The 21,573-nt window shown below is 41.8% G+C and overlaps 1 protein-coding gene and 1 non-coding gene across 3 annotated transcripts; one reads left to right on the top strand and one right to left on the bottom strand.

Moving 5' to 3' along the window:
- Window positions 1-3,174: 3,174 nt before the first annotated feature.
- LOC119037579 (U6 spliceosomal RNA) lies at window positions 3,175-3,281 on the bottom strand. Its single transcript, XR_005080223.2, has one exon. It is a non-coding gene; the product is annotated as a U6 spliceosomal RNA (small nuclear RNA).
- An 8,453-nt stretch (window positions 3,282-11,734) lies between these two features.
- Window positions 11,735-19,890, top strand: KRT222 (keratin 222). 2 transcript variants are annotated; one of them, XM_037129777.2, is made up of 6 exons: window positions 11,735-11,888; window positions 15,101-15,229; window positions 15,973-16,193; window positions 18,224-18,297; window positions 18,474-18,609; window positions 19,037-19,890. In XM_037129777.2, exons 1-6 carry the CDS (start codon window positions 11,793-11,795, stop codon window positions 19,263-19,265), a joined length of 885 nt encoding a protein of 294 aa, XP_036985672.2. In that variant the 5' UTR covers window positions 11,735-11,792; the 3' UTR covers window positions 19,266-19,890. The 2 variants fall into 2 exon arrangements, with proteins under 2 accessions (XP_036985672.2, XP_036985673.2); XM_037129778.2 differs by having other exon boundaries at window positions 11,828-11,970.
- The last annotated feature ends 1,683 nt before the right edge of the window (window positions 19,891-21,573 follow it).

Below are 21,573 nucleotides of genomic sequence, written 5' to 3'. Positions count from 1 at the left end.
AAAGAGCTGCAAGTAATAAATCACTTAAAAAAATTATCAGCGGCTCTCACTCACCACCTGCAGAACAGGACACAGAGACCAGGTTCTGCTATAAAACCCAGTACTCGCGTGTTGTGTGAAATGACGAAGTGGAAAGAAGCACACACTGAGACAGCGCCGCAACCCCATCTTTGTTAGTGTTTAAACTGCACATAAAGGACCAGCTGGAGTACTCACCTGTCGCAGGTGAGTACCTGGACTCCCAGAGAGGGGACGTGCTTATTCTGCTGACTGAGCCTCAAGGAATGTGAGAGTGTTTGAGAGCTCCTTACGAAACCAGGTTAGAAGGTGCTTTGCATGGCTCCGCTTGCTTGTCAAGGACACCATAGACTTGGGTGGTGCTCAGCAGATCCACCAAGTAATGAAACAAATTACTGGAATGACAGTCACACTGCCATAGCTACTTTTGAAAAGGGCAATAGAAAGAACACCCCCCAAAAAAGGTATTATGGTAACATTGTGCAAGCGTACATCTATAAATTACAATAGAAAAATTTAGGGGGGTGGGCTGGGATGGGAGTAAAAGACAGAAAACTGTACTTGAACAACAATTCAATAAAAATTTTTAAAAAAGAAAAATTTACATGGACTTCTGCATGAACTTCCCAGGAAATGATTTGCAACTTTGAGGAGAATTCCATCACCTTTCTCAACACGATGCAGGAGGTACCCAGAGGTGGGAGGGCAGGGAAGACCTCCATCCAGTTCATTCTGGAAACCCTGGTTGTCGGCTGGGAAGGACCACTGCCGTTCCAGATGGTACCTCCAGCTGATCCGTCATAGGACTTGTCCAAAGCTCTGGGACCCATTTTTAAGAAATTGCAACAGCCAAATATAATAAGTTATAATATCGTATAACATAGAGTTATAATACAGAGTATCCTAAGAAACAAAGAGAGCACGTTCACTTTGGGAAGCTAATAAATATTCATCACAGTCCTGGGGAGGGGAATTATCTCAGGGACAGACTCTGCTTTGTTACGTATTTCAGGGCACAGGGCTACAGCAGCAGGTTGCCGCTGCCCAGCAGCCAGCTCTGCTGTGACTGAGATGAATGAACCGGAACATACGTGTTTTAGGCCCTGGAGACAGAACTAGAGTCTCCAGGAGCCATAGAGTGTAAAAATCTCCTCCTGGGTGAATCCACCAAAAACCAATTTGTGCACAAAGATAATTTTATGATTTCACCTCAGCAATGTGTTTCTTAAATACTATATTCCCTAATGAAGTGTATTTTTAAAGCTCTTAAGGAAAAAATGCAAGATCTTGGGCTTCTTCAATTAATAGCTCAGATAGGAAAGTTTCCATTTAATGTGTGGAAAACATCTGGAAGCGAAATTATTGACTGCAGATATCAGCCCCTATTTTGCAAATCTCACAGCCACCAAAGCAGCTGAGACGCAGCGAATGTCCCCATAGTACAAAATGCTCGGCTTGGTCCGAAGGACAAGAAGGAGACGCCCGCCTCCTTCCACGCAATCTCAAAACCTTGCCCCCTTTTCTGAGTGAAAAAGATGATCCGTTCTACTTGACAGAGAAGTTAGATTAGAAGAGAGAAAATGTCTGTGTGTTGTACCTTCTTTCTTGCAAAGTGAACAGGAACACTACCTGATACGAACAAAAAAGAAAGAAATCCTTTCCAGAAGTGAGTCAAAACAAAAATGCACATGCCATATTCAGAAAGAAATCAAGTAAAGTCTGTCTTACAGGTACTTGACTCAACTCAAAAAACAGTTATCAGTTGCTCATAATATTCAAGGACAGTGAGAAAGTAGTATAGTTAAACTATCAAAGGCAGAATACGGAATCATACCACTGAAAAAAGATCAAAGTTAACCTTGAAAGACTCCCACTTTAGATTTCTCGAAGAGAACGGAAAATGTTTCCCTAAGTCTCCACCACGGCTGACTTCAATGACCATGGCTTTCCAGGTATGAGTCACTGTTTCCTGGCTACTTAGAGGAGTGTCGGAGATAATGATTTTCCAGAGGCGACTAAACTTGTGGTGCCTGTATGTCAACATATCACCAAATTTCACATCTGGAGTCAGCAGTAATAGATGGATTGAGCCGCTGATGAGTGAAGACAGTTGAAAAAAGTGATTAAGAAGGAGCTGAAGCTTAAAGAATTTAGTGTAATAATTTTTCTAAAGGCAAGAGTCCGAAAATGGCTTGTAAAGGTGTGACAGAATGGGGACCCAGTGAAGGGTGACTGGGTTTGCCCTGCCAACAGTCTTCTTGTTCATAGAGACAAGACTAAATTTCAGAAAATGTATTCATTTCCAAATGTAATTGTTTACAATGTAAGCCAAAAGACATCTTTAAATGTATTAAACTCTTAAAATGTTAGTACTGAATGAAAAACATTTTTAATTGAATGGACCACTAGCATAAGAAGCCCAAGAGAAATGGAAATTAAACAGGGGGGCCAAAAAATGAAAAGGAAATTTTAAATGTTCACAAATTTCAGGACACTTTGTCCCACAAAATGAGCATAATATTGCAGACTACAGTCTTCAAGAGAGCAGCAACTGGGTGAAGCACCAAATGAGTGAATGAGTCATGTATGCTGTTGTCTTAATACCAAGACTATTTTTCACACACAGCTCAAAATGTATTGATTGCTAACTATTTGAAGGTTCATGGAAAGGAAAAAGGTGATGTACCTAAACTACCAAAGCAATCACAAAGGACATGAGGGCAATCCGGCTGTGACATCTGCCACCCCAGAGACCGCCAGGTTGGATTTGGTTGATCTGGCTGGCTAGGCAGGGGTCCCCTTCCTGCCTCACTGATCCGTGCGCATCCCTCCCAGAGCTGCGGACTGGGTCTAAGAGAACAATCTTCCTGATGGAGGAGAGAACCTTCCTTCAGTCAATGGCGTACCAGGATCTGCACCTCCCTGCTAGAACCTCCGAACAAGCCTCAAAGCTATCACACAGTTGAAAAAAGGGGGGGTTCTGTTTTACTCAATCTTCAAGATTAACACTGAGAATTTATCAACGCAAATAGAAGACATTTTCTTCTCGACCAGTGCTGACTTCATTGAACATCTTGTAAGCATTCTCATGCTTAAAAGACTAGCTACTCAGCTAGTCTTCTGGCTGCTGAGGGAGAGTTCAAAGACAATGATTTTTTTTTAATGGAGCGCTTCACAAATCTGCATGTCATTCTTGCACAGGGGCCACACCAACCTTCACTGTGACGTTCCAGCTTTAGTACACGTGCTGCTGAAGTGAGCACAATAGTAACTCCAGCTTTCTCTGAATGCTCCAACCATTCACATTAGTAGGAGTATTATATTCCTGTAATACGATCTACTGAGTCAGCGATTTTTCACTGGTGTGCCGCAAAAAAATTGAAAACATGCTGTAGCTGACTATTTAGTCAGGGACACTGACCTCTTTTTCCCTTAGACTGTCAAAGAAAAAACTGACAGCATGCCCTGGCTGGTGTGGCTCAGTGGATTGAGTGCCAGCCTGTGAACTGAAAGGTGGCTGGTTCAATTCCCAGTCAGGGCACATGCCTGGGCTGTGGGCCAGGTCCCCAGTATCGGTTGTGCGAGAGGCAACTGAGCAATGTATCTCTCACACATCGATGTTTCTCTCCCTTTCTTTCTCCCTTCCTCTCTCTCTAAAGATAAGTAAATAAAATTTTTTTAATTTAATTATTGTTTAAGTACAGCTTAATGTCTTTTACTCCCATCCCAGCCCACCCCCCCCAAAGTAAAATTTTTAAAAATGATAACACAATAGCCATCCAGTGTGAATGAATTAATATTATATCTATTTTTTGACAGATTGGCAAAAAAAATATTTTGGGGTGTGCTGCAGATTTTTAATAATTAGCGTATGTGTGCCATGCGATGAAAAGGTTTGAAAATCGCTGACCTATGTAATTAAGTTCTATCAAACTGAATGGCTGCTGGTGTGCTGCATTATAGTCTCTAAACCGAACACAGGTCCACGCCCAAGAGGACAAGATTATCTCACTGTCCTAAATACGCAGCAGTAATCCCCACCAGAGCAACTCCTTCGTTATACAATGAGAAAGTCAAAACAAGCCTGAACGCAGCAATGAATGTTTCCAGAACTCACAACATATTTTTAAGAGAAGTATAAGAGTAATCATTTCATATTCAAGATAAGATAGTCTACTCTGATATTTACTCACTTGTTCAAAAGCATTAAATAAGCATTGAGTCTAAGGGATTAGTGGGAAAACCCACTAGATTAGTGGGAGTAAGACGTGTGCTCTTCCCTTGAGATGTTCAGGCTGGTTAAGGAGGAGACAACTACAAGCATTTTGAACCTCACTTAAAGTAGTGAAGCAACTAAAATTTGTTAATTTTTATGTTTTAAATGCCACCCACTTAATAGTCAAGGTTGAATTACCGCATCTTCCAAGCTGGTGAGGAAATATAGCATAATTTTTTTTAATTGTACCGCTAAAAGTTCTTTTGTAAAATGCGTCTTTGTAAAAAGCCTAAATAGACCACTTCCAGGACCCTATTTTTGCACATCAAGCTCACTGAAGAGGGAGTCCACGTGTACACAGAAGCGCAAGTGTGCTGGGAGCTATGCACATGTATCCTCCAAAGCGAGACAACTTGGCTTTGCTGAGAAGCTGGACGGCGCTCAGACACTTAGAGATGGCCTGCCTGCCTGCCAGGCTGAAAGCAAGAAAAGAAGGGGAGGCCGGGGAGACAGACTCAGGGGCATCTGGGAGCAGCTGTCGGGGAGCAGAGTCCAGCCCAGAGACAGTGGGCGGGCACTTCCCTGGCAGCAGAACGCCGAAGAGGCAACGGGCACCGTGGAGAAGTCAGAAGGCAGAAAGGGCACAGGATACAGGGAGGTGGCTTCTGGAAGAGGCACGCATGTTCATCGAGCCAGCGTGGGCGAGGGGATGGCGTTTTAAGCCTGAAAATAGAAATCAATAATTCAAGCCATGGTGTGAAGGCCAAGAAGCAAAAATAACATCCAAAGATACATGAACTTGGGTTACAGGTAGGAACTATATTATATGTGATCCACGTGGGTCTCCATACGCTTCCTACACAGTCTGTCACGGAGAAGCTACTGGAGAGGTTGAAAGAGGAAAACCAAAGCTGGCCCCACGTTCAGCGTATCTGAAACACATAAACGCTCCACTCTGAGGACTGACTAGACTATCGCAGCTGCCATGGCCTCTACCCAGGACCAGGAAGCGACCACCCTACTGCCAGAGAAGGTTCACGCCCAGACACAGGCTTGCTTGGGTGGATGTTGAAAGCCACACAGAAGAATTTCTGTAAACTTTCCACCCCCTGATTTTTCTGCTCTGGGCCTCTTCCACCCCACTACTTCTTTCACCAGAAAACACTCCACACAATGACCGTGCCATCTCCGATAAGGGTTTGAAATCAAACATGTGGTATCTTCCCATTTGTGTTAAAATGTTCCCTCATATACACTCAGTAGAAGGCAGGAGAGCCTGAGTCATCGGTTAGGGAAAAGAAGTTTAGAAACACCAGGATTTTAAAATTGACTTTTACCAAAATCAGGCACTTTAAAGGCTGAAATGTACGTGCCCAAATGCATTACATAAAAATAAATTAGTCCATTACTTTCCTCCTTAAAGCAAAAGTCCAATCTTAAGGATAATGCAAACCGTTTAGAAGTGATGTTATTTCCCCCAAAGTTTAATGCCAAAATCCTAGCACATTGCTTAGTAAAAACTCACCAAGATGGAGGATGCGTACATGTCTAATTTACTTGAACTTATAAATATTAAAAATGTAACGTTTTTGAGCCACCTGTCTCCTGGTAGTTTATCCCCCTCACCACCCCCCAACTTCCTTCAACAAAAAAGATACCTCTGTACTCACTGCCAAGGAGACTTCTGCTCCGAACCCAGCACAGGGCGATTCCCCAGTTTGGGTTTTAGAATGAAGAGGGCCCAGGGCCCAGACGAAATGTTCAGAAAACAGCGTTCATTCTATACATTATTTTCTTTTTCTTGCCTTCTTTTTTGGTTTTTTTTTCTGTTTTTTAACTGTTCTTTCTTTTTTTTTTTAAGTTTATTTATTGATTCTTAGAGAGGGAAAGGGGAGGAAGAAAAAACTCAGTGTGTTATTCCACTTATTTAAGCATTCATTGCTTGATTCTTTCTTTTTTCTTCTATCTTTTTTCATTCTACAAAATTTAATTGTCTGCTTTCTCTGTGTCAGCCACAGAGCTAGAAAGTGACAACAGACCCGTGAACCAGACAGGCAGCCCTTGGGACGTACGACTAGAATAGAACCCTCAAGAACAGACAAGCGCCCCCTGATCCGAAGGGAGAGAGGAGAAAGAAGTGATCAAATAGTAGCAAGAGTGGGTCCCGAGAGAGGAGCCCAGGACGTGCTTCTGAGCTGGAGCCCCTGCAGAGCAGCAAAATGCAAGGTAAGTTTGAGAAGCTCACTGCTCAGGAGCTCTGGGCCCTGCTTCTTCACAGTGGCCCCAGGAAAGGACAAGAGCCAAATGGGTTACACTTGCGCAGTGTGTCTGGCAGATGGAGCCCCGCCCACTCGATGTCTCCTTGCCGTGGGCACACTGAAGCGGCAGAGCGACGCTCAAGCCCTCGAGCCTGGAAGGAGGTATGGAAGAGAGCAGCGGGTGAAGCAAGGCAAGGACAAACGCAAATTAAAAATAGAGACCTCGTTCTCCCTGTTGCAATAAGGGGAGACACACAGCTCCCCTGCCTTCCCTTAGAGCATTTACTTTAGATACCTTGCGATTGTCAATTCTTTCTCAGTTTCTTGGAAATGTAAGTAAATCTTGTTAAAAGCTAAATAAGCCCTTTAGCCAACTTTATGACCCCAGAATGTTTTTCTCAAGGACCTGGGACCCGTATCTTTGGAATGTAAATTTCTAAGGAAAATAGCACCTCTGCTTCCCTGTTTCTGTGGCAAGAAGGTAGGAGCCTCTCTCCAAAAACAATCTCTTGTTATAAAGAAGCGTACTTTTCCCTTATGTGAAGCCCATTGGTGACCACAGACAGTCACCCCCACCACCAGGCAAGCCACCACAATGACCAGATGAACTCTGCCTACCGAGGGGCGCCATCAGGCCCCCTTACTTGGGGACTGGTTATCATTTACCTTGAGAACATGTGTGTAGTGGGTAATGCCTGCTTGGCTGTATAAGGGAGGGAGACACTGCTCTGTCTTTGCAATTGCTTAGCAAAGTGCCAGCGGTGTGCACCATGTTCTGGTTTAAGGCTTACGTGATAACAAAAGTGTTTTCTTTTTCTACTGCCTTTATGAAGAGCATTTCTGGGTTGGGAGACTTTGTTTTCAACTGGAAGAGCAATGACTGACTTAGCACAGACTTGGACAGATGACCTCAAGGACGATACAGTCCCCTTGTCACATCGATGGAAGTTCCCCAAATCTCTGATGCAACATCTTAGAGAAAAGGTACTCCCTCTACCAAATGGGAGCTCAAAATAAAGAATAAAGCAATGAATCTGTCTTCTCTACCTGAGCGGATAGATTTGAACTTGTAGCAACTACAACATGAATACTGAAACTTGCCAGTGTTTAACTTCGGGAGTCAGACTTCGGACATTCGTGCTACCGACCCACTTCCTCTTGGTGAAGTATGAAAAGGAAAGGAGTGGAAGGAAACAGCATTTATAAGTGATTCTCAAACTTCACAGCATATTAGACTCACTTGGGCAGGTTTTAAAATTCTGATGCCCAGCAACATCCTGAACTAATTGAATCAGAACCTCTGGGAAGGGGACACTGCCGTCATCATTCTTCAAGTTCCCCAAGTTATTTCAATGCACGGACAAGTTTGAGAACCAGGGATTTACCGGAACTTCAGTGTGCCCCCGAATCACCTAGAGATCTTGCTAAAATGCAGATTCCAGTCTGGTAGGGCTGGGGCAGGGCCGGGCCTGGCAGTCTGCATGTCTAACAAGCTCCCAGTCTAAGTAACAAGGATCTAAAGACCAGCTGTGCTCAAAGGGTAGCCTCTGCGCTTCAGTATCTTTATCTATAAAATGAGGATGATGATGATGGTACCGATCAATGTCAGTAGTAGCAATGGTCTGAGGGTTGTGTTATTCATTTCATGTAAGAGATAAGGAAATTGAAGTTCAAGGAGAGTCAGTATTTCCACAAGGCTCACCTTCCAGTAATTGGCAAACAGACACTTAACCTCAGGTCTTCCCCCCCCCACCACCACCCCCTCGCCACGCCCCCATCATGCAGCTTTAAGAGTCTGGTTTAATTTAATCTGATTATCTTCCTCTCTTCCCTGTTCTAGTTGCAGAGTCTAAATCTGAGTCACCTCTCCTCTCCTCTCCTTCCCTGAAGAGTCAGTTGTCACTTGCTAAACCTCACTGACTTCATGCCTGCTCCTCCTACTCTAATCCCATTACTCAAATTCCATTTTCTATGACCTCTTTATGGCTCTTTTCATGGGCAAAAATAGCTTTATGTTCCTCTCCGTGAATGCTGGCTGGCTCACTGGTGCCCTTAACTCTGAATCCTTCTGCACGGCTCCCAAATTTACCCAACCATGTGACCCCCCACTTCATAAACCAGCAGTGACCCCCCATCACCTACCAAATATAACCAACCCAGCCTTGGTAGCAGGCCTTTCCCTGAACCACTTTTTTTTTTTTTTTCCAGTTTCCTCTGTAATGCCTTCTGCACCTTTTCTGGCCACCACGTGCCCCAAGAGGCCACCTCTCCTCTTCAGAACTCCTCTAGCACTTTAACTGCGCCCAGCACACCCCTGTGCAAGCAGGGCCCCTCCAGTGACCAAGTAAATAAAGGGATGGCCTTCCGTTCTCGAATTCTTAACTCCTGAGGGTCTGGGGTCTCGCTCTCATGAATGTCCCTGGAACCGATGTCCTCAACCACATTTTGGCAGTTGTGAGGTGCAGTGTGACTAATTTCTTCCTAGCAACAAAGTCTATTTTCAAACGATCTCCCTTTCTAATAACTAAAGTGGATTCGCGATGCTCCCTATACGAATGACAGTGTTGCTCATCTGCAGTGTTAGGATTTCTGAGGGATGAGAGAACTAGACTTAAAGCCTTCAGAAGTCCATGGACCTTGCGGTTTTGTATATGCCATAGCATTCAGTGAGCTATTGCTGCTAACTCTTTTTAATAAAGAGTGATATTTCTAAAAAGTGCATCAGCAAGCCCTGGCTGGGTGGCCCAGTTGGTTGGAGCATCACCCCCTGCACCAAAAAGGTGGCCGGTTTTGTTCCTGGTCAGGGTGCCTGCAGGAGGCAACCGGTCAATGTTTCTACATTTCTCTCTCTCTGTCTCTCATCAGTGAACATATCCTCAGGTGAGGGGTTTGTGTTTTTTTTTTAAGTACATCAGCAATGTTTTTCCTTGAAAAAAATGACATTTGAGATCTAGAAATAGTTAACTTCATTGCTCATATGCTTGTAGAATCTTTCTAATTGCTAACCCCCCTCCTCCCCATAAAAAAATCCAGCCCTATTTCCTTAGTCAAGGGAGCGTGGGAAGGGCCCCAGTGGTAGAGCTCACATCCGTGTGAACCAGTAGGGCCAGACACTGGAGCCGCACTACCAACACGGTGGCCACTAGGCACGCGACCACGGAACACCTTCAGTGTGACTTGTCCAAACTGAAAAGGGCTGTAAAAATAGGCATCGGATCTCAAAGACAGTATTGAAAGGGAAGAATATAACTATCTCGAGAACATTTTATACTGACTACATGTTAAAGTAATTATACCTTGGATATATCAGGTTAAATCAAATCCATTAAAATTGGTGTCACTTGTTTCCGTTTATATCTCTTGCTATGGCTACTAGAAACTTTGAAGTCCCACGTGTGGCTTGCACTGTGTTCCTGTTGGAAAGCACTGCTTCAGGGTGCACAGGTTATCCCGGACGCCTGTTTAAAACGCAGATCACCAAAACCGCCGCTCTGTGGAATCTAGTTCCACTCTCTGTATTTTAGGCCGAGGTTAGAGGAGCTACATGAACTCACAAGAGAGCAATTCTTTCTCTTCCTCCTTCTCCTCCCATTACCAAGTGCCTGATTCTATTTATATGTCTCTGTTGCAATTACCCAGATAGAGCATTACTTTGGCCTAGGTTATCATAAGCGGCCCTCACAAGTGAGCTTTTATATCAGCTACATCATAGGTCTCTGACCTATGGCTTGCCTGTCCTTCTGTCCAGTGGCAACCCCTAGACCAGTCCCTGTGACTGGTGGGGCGGGGTGTTGGAGAGCGGCAGGAGCAGATTAAACAGAGCACAGGAATGACTGTGGAACCCCCTCCGGGCAGGGGTGTGAACACCGGCTTTGTTCGGAGGGGACTGTGGGAAAGCCTGGCACAGCCTGGGCCAGCCAGCAGTGCCTTCGTTCAGAAATTGAAACAGGAGCTCCAGTGGCGCAATCGGTTAGCGCGTGGTACTTACACAGAAATTAAAACAGCGCCATGCACATTCAAAGGTCCTGTGATCACTGGAGCCAAGGACTAACTCCTCCCTGCACTGTGCCGCTCTGGATACAATTTCAGGCAGGCCATTCTACAAATGACGGTAACGACAGATCTACTCTCAGACGATTTCAGTTACATCTAAGCAACCAGCTGGCCAGATTAAACAGGAAATTTAGGTGGGGAGAGGGAGAATGCAGAGGCAGAAGAAGCAGTATATGGGACACAACCAAGGAATCAGAGTCCCGGTCCCAACAATGCCCCTGCATCACCCTAGGACCTTGGGCAAGACACCTGATCCTGCCCCAGGCTTGCCATCTTTCCGGTTCCACAATGACAGGGCTGTGAAGACTGGATGGCATGATAGAGGTAAAGGTGCTTTTTCAAGTTCAAAGAGCTGCACAAATGTTATGTTTACCAGTATGAGCTGTCGTTAGCTACGTACTGGCTGATGAAGGAGCAACCCCACAGTAAATCGTACCTGAGCGAATACAGCCGCTGCAGGGACCATCTGGTGGCACTTTCTTTAACCTTGCTAAAGTGCGGGAAACATTAACGCTCAGCTCTCGTACTCTGTTGGCACCCACCTCCAGCTCTGGCGTCGTGCGTAATGTGCCTTCAGGAACTCACCTCCGTACATCACACCTGCTGTCAGGCCAGCAGCCCACCTGAGCACACGGTATGCACTTCAGGGAAATGCAATCTATCAGTCCTGTGGCTGATGACAATTGTCATCGGAAGCTGGTGGTAGCTTTTTCCAGTAACTGTCAGAATATCCCAGACTGACAACATATCCTAATGACCTGCCACAGCATTTGTTTAAAGAATTCAAGTGGTAAGAAAAACTGAAGGAAAAGTTCCGCTATCATGCTTTGGGGCCCAGATTGATTTCCATGCAATGTCTTGGGAAAACAAAATATAACTTTATTTTTATTATGCCCCATTTCCTTCCCATAAGAAAAATTACCCTTTTTCCCCAAAAAAGTGCTCGGTTTTAGAGAGAACCACTTCGGGAATACTGAGGATGTTTTCTTTCTTTCTTTTTTTTTTTTTTTTTGGTTCCTTTATGGAGGGTCTGTCACTTCTATTCCAACAACAGCAGAAGAAAAGGGTTTGCCAAATATTTGCATAATTGACTACAAACACAGGAATTTCCGTGGCTTCCAAAAAAGGAGCTCTGCCTCTTTAAGGCTCCTCGGGGCTCTGGGCTCGGAAGCAGCCAGAGCAGCGCTGCTGCCGCAACTCATCCTATCGATAAGGTTCAGTTAGCCAAGGTGGAGGATGGGAAAAGAATGGAGCTGTCCCAGCTACTCAATGAGATCAGGGCAAACTATGAAAAGCTCCTCACCAGAAATCAGATAGAGACCGTGCTCTCAACCAGGATCCAGGTAATGATTTCATACAGACAGGCACCTTCCAGGATAAGGAGACAGTCCATGTCTACCCCATTCCTGCCCCGGCCTCTCTGAGGTACAGTATTTCCTTTTCAATGCAGCATCTACTGGGGAAGGAATTTAGGTTGTACTGCAATCTGACGGGGACTTTCGGGGGCAATGCTGTGAGGACACTGTTAAATGGCCATGAAATAAATGGTGATGGGTGTGTTTAATTTTTTTCTAGAAATTATGAGGTGGCTATCATTAATAAGACCTGGGGTCAACACACGGTAAAATGGTGTACTTGAACCTCTTTTAGACTCCCTCCCAGGAGGAAGCATCTCACATACCCTTCAAAGCTATTGCAGAGTTATTTATAGAGATGATTCAAACAGCATCTTTAAAATTGCAAGTAGAGAAAAACTAAGTAAAATATTTCGAAACCTCTTAATGAATTCAGTTTTATACCAGATCGTTATAAATAGGAATTATCCGGGTATGTGAGCGATGGCATTCAGAACAATTCTGATACAAATTAGGACAATCAAATTCCCCAAATTGATAGATGCTCCATTTAGATTATAGATTTCTGCTTTTGTGCTATAAGATGAGAATGCTTATTTCCAATACTTGGCATGTAATGTTGAAGTTTTAAAAACAAGAGGGAGCCAAGTTAAATAAGGGCTAAATCCTAATTTTATAGACTTCTTTGTTTTAAAGTGTTAATCACCTTTAGCAATTAACTAGGGTCTCAAATCCTTAAACAAATGTACAAATAAATACTTTAGAAACAAAGATTCAGAAATTCAGAAATTTATTTTTAGTTTACCTATTATATCTGAGTTCAAGTTCTATTCCAAGTACCCCAGTACAGCAAAGTGTTTACTTAAGAACATCACCAAGAGGGGGAATATATTACTGGGAAATCATAGGACTTTACTCCATTAGCTATTCATTTTTAGTAACATTATAAATTTTACCTCTGGGTCACATGGTCAGTCTTCCTAGAGAATGATCAGTATCCTGGATTAAGCAAAGTCACTGGGATATTTAACTGTTGGAATAGTTCAGTAACCTTTTACAAAGGTGGGGGGAATAATGACAATTTTTAATGACTGTAAACCAAATAAACATTTTATTTTTGCAATAGTAAAAAGACAAGTTATTTAGTTTACAAGTGACCATGCTGAAATGCTTCAATTAACATATCTACTTTAGAGGATTATTTTCAAAGAATTCAGAAAGCTGAAATAAATTTAAGCCTATTTAATTACTACAAAATAAAGAAACAAGCTATTTTAGTTATGTACTGCTATATAACAAACCACCCCAAAACTTAGATTTGTTTAAAAACTGTATTTCCTGTCGTGATTCTGTGGGCTTCCCAGGTCTGCACATGACATTGGCTGGGACAGCAGTTATCTTGGGGCACCACTGGGCTGGGTCATCCAGGGTGGCTCATTCCCGTGTCTGGCACCTTGATGGGGTTTTTGAAAGTCTGGCTTGGCTGAGACAACTGGGCCTGTCTCTGTCTCCATGTGGCCTCAGGCTGTCCCTCCACCTGGCCTCTCTACGGGATCCCTCCAACAAAACCCCTGGACTTCTTACATGTGGGTCCAGGGCTCCCCTAAGTGTGGAAGTTGTCAGGACGCCTTCAGGCTTAAGCCTGGAACTGCCACTTCTGCCGCATCCTACCGGCTGAAGGACAAGACACGGGTCAGCCCAGATTCGGTGTGGAAGTCCACCACACAAAGACATGAACGTTGGGGAGTGTGGTTCATTGGAAACCATCTTCTGAATCTAGCTTCCACACAAGCCTTGCTGCTGATTCCAAAATCCAAAAGACCAGTAAATGCCATCATTTTTATGCACTCCTATTTCCTAAATTCTCACAAATTTTCTTTTGTAGTTGCTCTGATAGGTGTTGCTGCTTGCTGTTGCCAAAAATGCTAAGAACAACAAACCATGAGAAATATATGGATGCTGTTCTCTGATGCCTTGCCCTAAACTTTATTCATAGGCTTTCAATTACTGCAGTGTTTCCTTTAGAAAAGAATCTGTTGTAACCCTGGCTGGTGTAGCTCAGTGGATTGAGCACGGGCCTGCGAACCAGACAATCACGGTTCGATTCCCAGTCAGGGCACATGCCTGGGTTGCAGGCCAGTTCCCTGCAGGCCAGTTCCCAGCAGGGGACGCAGGAAAGGCAACCATACATTGATGTTTCTCTTCCTCTCTCCTTCCCTTCCCCTCTAAAGATAAATAAATAAAATCTTTAAAAATAAATAAATAAAAATAAAATCTTTAAAAAAAAAAAAAGAATCTGTTGTACCATCATATTAATTTATCTTAAAATGCATTTCATCAGAACATAAAGAGGTTATAATTTTTGCTTCAAAATACTACGACCAATTTCATACACTGCTCCTATTGCTCTTGGGGGCCAAATGCTGAGAGTTCTGTCAAAAGATACTTTCACTTAATTTCAACATCAGCATAAGAACATTGAAAGCTAACTATTATATAAAATATTCTATTTGTTACTTAATATGAAGATATTTAGAAAACAGTGTATAAGGAAGTCCTTTTTGCTACTAACCTAGATCCCCAGAATTAACATGCCTTCCGAAAAGATCATATTGAAAAACCAACAGCGAGGTAGCTTAACACAGAAATCTATTCTGGGATCTCTAACGCCTGTGGTAACTTAATTCTCTAAATTATTCATAATATACTTTCCAGCAATGTTGACTGGCTGTTTATGTACTCAGTCCAATAATTGATTAATTTTGGATACAGAGCAGTTTATTTGCTTTTATAAAGCAACCTATAAGAAAATATAGAGGGAAATAGTAGCTAATTCCGATCTTTCTTCCTTATTAATGCCACATATAATGAAAGGTTAAAAGTCAGAAGTCTCACACTTAGGTCCTATAAACTGTTACTTTTCCTTAAAATTGGTGTATTTCCCTGCTTTTCACAGACTGCCATAGCAGGAAGAGATTTTTGAGGTTCGTTTTACATCTGAGAAAACGGGCTGAGAGTAGCACTGACTGGCTCACATATTTAATTAGTAACTAAGCACCAAAACATACAGTTGTAATCTAACAAGTTAAAGAAAAAAATGATTAGGTTTCTAGGCTATTTTTCTGTCATTACTTTTAAATGTCTCATTTTCGAGAGAGCTCTTTCTTTCTCTGTCACCGTGGTTACTGGCTCTCTTCTAGCTAGAAGAAGATTTAAGCAAAAAAATGGACAGAGATGAAGAGGCCCTGAAGGCAGCGCGAGCGGAACTCAAGGAAGCCCGGCGCCAGTGGCACCACCTGCAAGTGGAGATTGAGTCCCTCCACGCTGTGGTGAGAACGATCTCCAGGGCGACTGGCCCGCTGAGTCCCCGGCGTTACTTGATTAAGACGGGGAAGCAAACAGTCCCATCGCCTGACAGTGAGAAACACAGTACGAGCCAGAAATCAAGGTCACTGAATTCTACCCCTGGTCCCAGTCCATCTGCCTCCTCCCTCCTTCGTGGGAGTGGCTGTTACCAAGTCACTCAAGGTTGGGTTCACACCTAGGAAAGGGAAGTGGCGCTTGCTTATCGCCCAAGGGCTCTCCAAGTGTTGCGGTGGGGCAACAGGCCGTTCGCCATTATCCACAGTCATGGTGGGGAGTCTCTCACCCGCACCATCGAGATGTCTCATAGAAAAATATTTAAACACTTTCCTAAACTGCTTTTTACAAGCAGTCCACTTGGGCTTTGATATTTTATAGTCTGTATTTTCAATACTTAAAAAATTAAATAAGAGTAATAAGTTAATCACACTGGGGTTTGTTTTGTTTCTGTTTTTGTTTTTTTCCATAAGAATTATCACAGCATTCCTTTGAAATAGGAAGCTCTCTAGCTACGTATATAAAAATACATAGATTGTTAATATTTAGGTCATACCTAAAGCTATAAGGAAATACCTCTTCCTTAAGTGATGTAGCATTATTGCAACCTTTTTAAGAAAGGAGATAACACAAAAGAATACAGATACTGCCGATCAGACTTCGGGAACACGCTTTCCTTCCTGACTCGCTGACGATGATCTGTATGAAACAGGAAAGGGGCCTTGAAAACTCCCTGCAAGCCAGCGAGCAGCATCATCAGATGCAGCTGCAAGACCTGGAGGCTGTGATCGAAGGACTCGAAAAAGAGCTACAGGAAGTGAGGCGGGGCATCGAAAAGCAGCTTCAGGAGCACGAGATGCTTCTCAACACGAAGATGAGGCTAGAACAAGAAATAGCCACTTACCGCCGCCTGCTAGAAAAGGAAGAAATCAGGTACTTCATACCCTAACAGTTCATGACAAGTGGCCAGACATGCAGGGTCACTCATGTCACTGTTGATGCATGCAGAGAAACTGAATCTAAAAAGGCCATTATTACCATGGCGTACTCGCTGAGTTTCTTCAATGAAATGAGTATACCCTACAAAGAATGTGAGGAAGAACTATTTCTAACCTCCACAAATTATGGACAAAACAGCCAAAATCAGGCACATTAGCTACGACAGACAGCACATCAGGCCTAACACACAACGGAAACAATTCCCAATTCATGCAAAAATGACCTTTCAAAACTTTCTCACTTTCCTTGCCATGCAAACCTTTTAGGACTAGTCATTGCCTTATATGGACCATTCGCGAGGAAAGTTTGGGAAACTATTATCACCACACACACCCCCCAAAAAAGGCCCACTGCTATTACCCAGCAAGATATCAGAATATGAACTACAGCCATGGAAGGCAGTGGTGCTGGGGGACTTAGAAGACTTCCACATGTCCCGATAACAACAGCTGTCAGAGAGGAATTCTTACTTAATTCAGTTTCATAGTCTGCACTCACTCACAATGTCATATGGCTGTGAACAGAGCACAACCTCCGAGTGTCCGTTTTCTCACACAAAGAAAACTTTATTCTTTTCTAAATAATTTTTTAAAGTTTTCAAGCACAGTCAACATACAATAGTATATTAGTTTCTGGCATACAACCTAATATAGACCCATCTGACACTGTTCATCATTATTATAATATTACTGACCATATTCCCCACACTGAACTTTACATCCCCCTGACTATCCTGTAACTGCCAATTTGTACTTCCTATCCCTTCGCCTTTTGCACCCATCCCCCTCCCCTCTGACAACCATCAAAATGTTCTCTGTATCTGAATCTGTTTCTGGTGGGCTTATTCATTTATTTTGGTTTTTAGATTCCACATATAAGTGAAACCACACAGTATTTGTCTTTCTTTCTCTGTCTTACTTCTCTCAGCACAGTGCCCTCTAGGTCCATCCATGTCGTTGCAGACGACAAGGTTTTATTCTTTTTCTTTAAGGTTAATTCGTATTTCATTGTATATATGAACCACTTCTTTAAAAAGAAACCCTTATTTTTGCTTGCTCCAGAATCCTGAGTCTTCCATAAAACTAGATGAAACTGCTTTAACCTGTAATGTCTTGACATTTACTAAATCTTTGAAAAACATAAATTAAATTCAAAATATACCACTTACTAGCTGAGTGACGCCAGTGAAGTCACTAAACCTCTCTGCGCATCAGTTTTCTCATCTATAACATGGAAAAATATTACCTTCCTCATAGGACTGCTGTGAAGATGAAATAAATTCATGTTTGTCAAGTGCTTAAAATAGTGTTATATAATTTATTATTAAATAAAACAAAGGGTTGTGAATTTTATTTAATTCCTAATCCTTCAGGATACTGGTAACTTGGTCTTCAATATCCCTATAATATGATTTTTATTATGCTATATTTAATGTATGCAAGAAAGTATCAAGAAAAATATCATGAACTCCATGTACGCACGTCTCCCTGCTCTGCAGAGAAACACATCCGCAGCTGTTGAAATCTGTGGACACCGCCCACCCCACCCACACCCACCACATGGCCCCACCCACACCCACCACGTGGCCCCACCCACACCCACCACATGGCCCCAGCGCATCCTCCTCCCTCCGCGGAACCTGGCTCTGGAATCTGACGCTTATTAGTTAGTCTCAAACTCCTTCGTACTGATACGTATACGTCCCTAAACAAAACGTGAAACTGTCTGGTATATTATTTAACCTTTACAAAATTAGCTACAATATACCGTTTTTTCACTCAGTGTAATATTTGGGAGAACTCCATGAGACCCAGTGTACCCTTAATTCATATATTGTCACTGCTAAGTAGTATTTCCATTGTATGAATATACTCCAACTTATCTATTCTCTTACTGGTGAGCATTGGTTTCGATTATCTGCCAGGACATTGTTGCTCCTATAATATAATTCTTTCCAATTTCAGATATTATGGTTGTATCCAAGGAGGGAAAAAAGAACAAAAGCCTACAAGCAGAGTTGGTTTTGTTTTACCTTCAGGTGAGTTTCTGACACAGGTAAACTAATCTGAAAACTGAAGTGCCACGTGGAGGGACCATGAACACTCTGACAAAGCAAAAATTAGCAATATTTAAATGAATTCTGACATAAATTAACTGTGATTAGTACGTACCTCGACACTGTCATTTCATATTTCATACGTGAAATTTCTACAGCCATTATAAATGAAATCTCTTTCTCGACGAAAGTCCCACAAAAGGGCGAGAATGAAGCAGTGGAAATAGTGACCAGACAAGCGCTTTTAAACGGGAACGTGGCCAAGGAGAGCGCCGAAGCCCACGGCACCGTCCAGTAAGTAAAGTAATTTTGACTAAAATACGATAATACACATGCCAAGAAATCAACTTCAGTTGAGTCATCTCGGTAATCTCTGAATGTTTCCAAACATAATTTTCATATGTAGTCATTTTTAATCTGACATGGGTAAATATACATAAACAAAAACTCATGAAGACATGCTCAATCCTTAATTCACCGTTTTTCTAGAAAACACGAAAATATGAGACTTCCATAGATTTCCTTGAAATTATATTCATATGATTTTTAAAAGCATGTTAAGTCATAAATTCCATGATGTAAACTGTCCATGAAACTTAAAATGTAAATGTGAATGATAAGTCATTCAAACTTCTTACTTTTTTTCATATGGACTGCATGTTACATATTTTTAAATATATCCAGACTTCTTCATGTAGAAAGGCTTATTTTATCATTTCAGGACAGAGAAAGTGGATGAAGTTATTAAAGAATGGGAAGGTTCCTTCTTTAAAGATAACCCTCGATTAAGGAAAAAATCCGTTTCTCTTCGATTTGATCTTCATTTAGCAGCCACTGAAGAAGGGTGTTTACAGACTAAACAGGATAATCTACCAGATATAGAAGTCAGGCTAATCATGAGGAGATCTTGCAGTATTCCCTCTATCAAATCTCCATCAGCAGCTAATTAATCCAAAGAGAGTGTTGACTTGATTTGAAAATGACATTAGGCGGACCAAGGTGGGCCATGCTGACCCCCTTCTGTCCCAAATGTAAGTTAAGTGTGTATGGTAAGTTAGGCATGTGTGTCATGATTGGTGTGTGATTTTCTTCATGGAAAAAAATGGCAGGGGACAACATTTCTCTGAGTCTAACTGTGGATGTATTTTTTGGAAAGAGGAAGCTTAAAAATAAATCAGAAATTCAGTACAGTTTCTATTTTATTTATTCTCCAAATAGTCTTTTTTGTTCCCTTGAAATTTTATCAGAGACTGTAAGCATTAGTGGCTTAGTTAAGTCTTTGAAATTTTAATCAATGGCTGAATACTCTAAGCAAAAGGGAATAATTTATCTAAATATTATTGTATTACATTAGGAATCACACTGAGATATTCATCACTATTGTATGACTGGTTATATCTAAAAAGATTTTTCTGCCCTGGCTGGTGTGGCTCAGTGTATTGACTGCCAACCTGCAAACCAAAGGGGTTGCCAGTTCGATTCCCAGTCAGGGCACATGGCTGGGCTGTGGGACAGGTTCCCAGAAGGAGGTGCGTAAGAGGCACCAACACATTGATGTTTCTCTCCCTCTCTTTCTCCCTCCCTTCCCTTCTCTCTAAAAATAAATAAAGTCTTTTTTAAAAAAAGATTTTTCTGATTGAAAAAAAAAAAACAATCATAAACAAACTTTTGAAGAGGACTCCCTATTCACTTAACCAAAATTTTTCCTTTTGTGACAATCCTTTGCATATTTAGAAAAATAAATTACTTCCTATGAGCCATTTTGAACAAACTATAGAAAATAGCCCAGTGCTAATTTGATTAAATAACACTGAGCTTCATCTCAAAGTATTCTGTATTCATTATCTGATTTCCAGAAGTTTCTTTACTGTCCTCTACCACCAAAAAAAAAAAGAGGCCAGCCGCACAAACAAAATAGGAAAGCCAATCACTACAGTTTCCAGAATGTTTTAGCCTTTCACCATCCCAGCTCTTCCATGTGTAAAGCGAAATGTGATTAACTGGAGTATTTGGTGTGACATTAGGTAAAACACTACAGAAAGTCTTATAAATAGTTCCCGAAATCATTTATGAGAATTCGGATAGCACTATTGTTCTCTAAGCTAAGAGTGTTTGCAGAATTTATGTTTTTAAATTGTTCAAACTGTAACAAACATGGATAGGAAATATATTTGTAAGTCAAGTTTCATTGCAAAGTGTTTTAAACAACCTAATTTGTTTAACACAGGCATATTTAAGACCTTAAATAATAAATACCTGTTTTAAACACTAGAAATTTATAGGTTATTAATTTTTTTCTAAACAGAAAAAATGGTGAGTACCACTACAATACTTGTTTCCCAGCTAAAGTATCATCTAAGGGCTATAGCTGTGTTAGCATTTTAGTACAGGCTTTTCAATCTCTCTCCCTCCCTCCCCCCCTCCTTCTCTCTCCCCACTCCATTTATTTCAACCAAAAAATCGGTATATTTTAACCAAAAGAAGATCATGTTAAATAATCTTTAACATAATACAGGGATGTAAAGTTCAAGTTTTCCTTTCAACTACTTCATATTACTTTTTGCCTGGCTTATTCTATTTGGTGGAAGGGATAATTTCCTTGTCACGAAAACAACAGCATGTTAAGTGCTTATTCTTGCATAGGCATCTCACCTAAAACACATCTTGGACATAAAAGTGTTTTCATTCAACATTAGTTAAGCGCTACTAACTTCATTAAAGCTTTGAAAAGTGCAATCGTAGAAGCTAGTGTGCTAAAGTTACTGTGCTCAGCAACAGTAATTGTATGCAGTATACCTAGTGTAATCGATCCGCGGTGTGAAAACTCAGTACTGGGCATCATGGATGTAATCGCTTATGATAGTAACTCCACTGTGCAACCATTGTGTGTCACATGTGCATTTTAAACTAAAGAACTTGAATTCATAACAAAGTTTTATTTGCTTTCGGGAGTTTTAAATTGGGATATGAATTTACCAAGGTCAACAGTAACATTACAATAAAAAACTGAAACGTGAACTCTGCATCTGGGTTGTGTTTGAGTTGGAGACACTGTGTTGAGTTTAATTTTTCCAACTCAAGTGGTTGGCTCACTTGAGGAATGAAGAAAATGGTAACCATGGAGGAGAGGGAAATTTGTATACTTTTTTAACAAAAGAAACATGAAAAATGGTATATTCTAATTTAAAAAAATCAAAATAATCCCATAATCCTGTAACAGGAGCCACCGGGTACAGAATACTTCCGCTGCTCCCCACG

This window comes from Artibeus jamaicensis, unplaced genomic scaffold, assembly GCF_021234435.1.
Source record: "Artibeus jamaicensis isolate MK-2021 breed Jamaican fruit bat unplaced genomic scaffold, CSHL_Jam_final contig_2259, whole genome shotgun sequence".
In the NCBI taxonomy this organism is placed as follows: domain Eukaryota; kingdom Metazoa; phylum Chordata; class Mammalia; order Chiroptera; family Phyllostomidae; genus Artibeus; species Artibeus jamaicensis.
Note: the sequence above shows the minus strand (reverse complement) of the source record. Positions and strands in the feature narration are given on the sequence as shown.

What these genes read in the sequence shown, in the direction of transcription:
- KRT222 (XM_037129777.2), top strand. Translation starts at nt 11,793, where the DNA reads ATGGAGCTGTCCCAGCTACTCAATGAGATCAGGGCAAACTATGAAAAG. An exon ending in TGCTCTCAACCAGGATCCAG is followed by an intron (nt 11,889 to 15,100) that starts GTAATGATTTCA and finishes GCTCTCTTCTAG; the next exon opens with CTAGAAGAAGATTTAAGCAA. An exon ending in TTGAGTCCCTCCACGCTGTG is followed by an intron (nt 15,230 to 15,972) that starts GTGAGAACGATC and finishes TGTATGAAACAG; the next exon opens with GAAAGGGGCCTTGAAAACTC.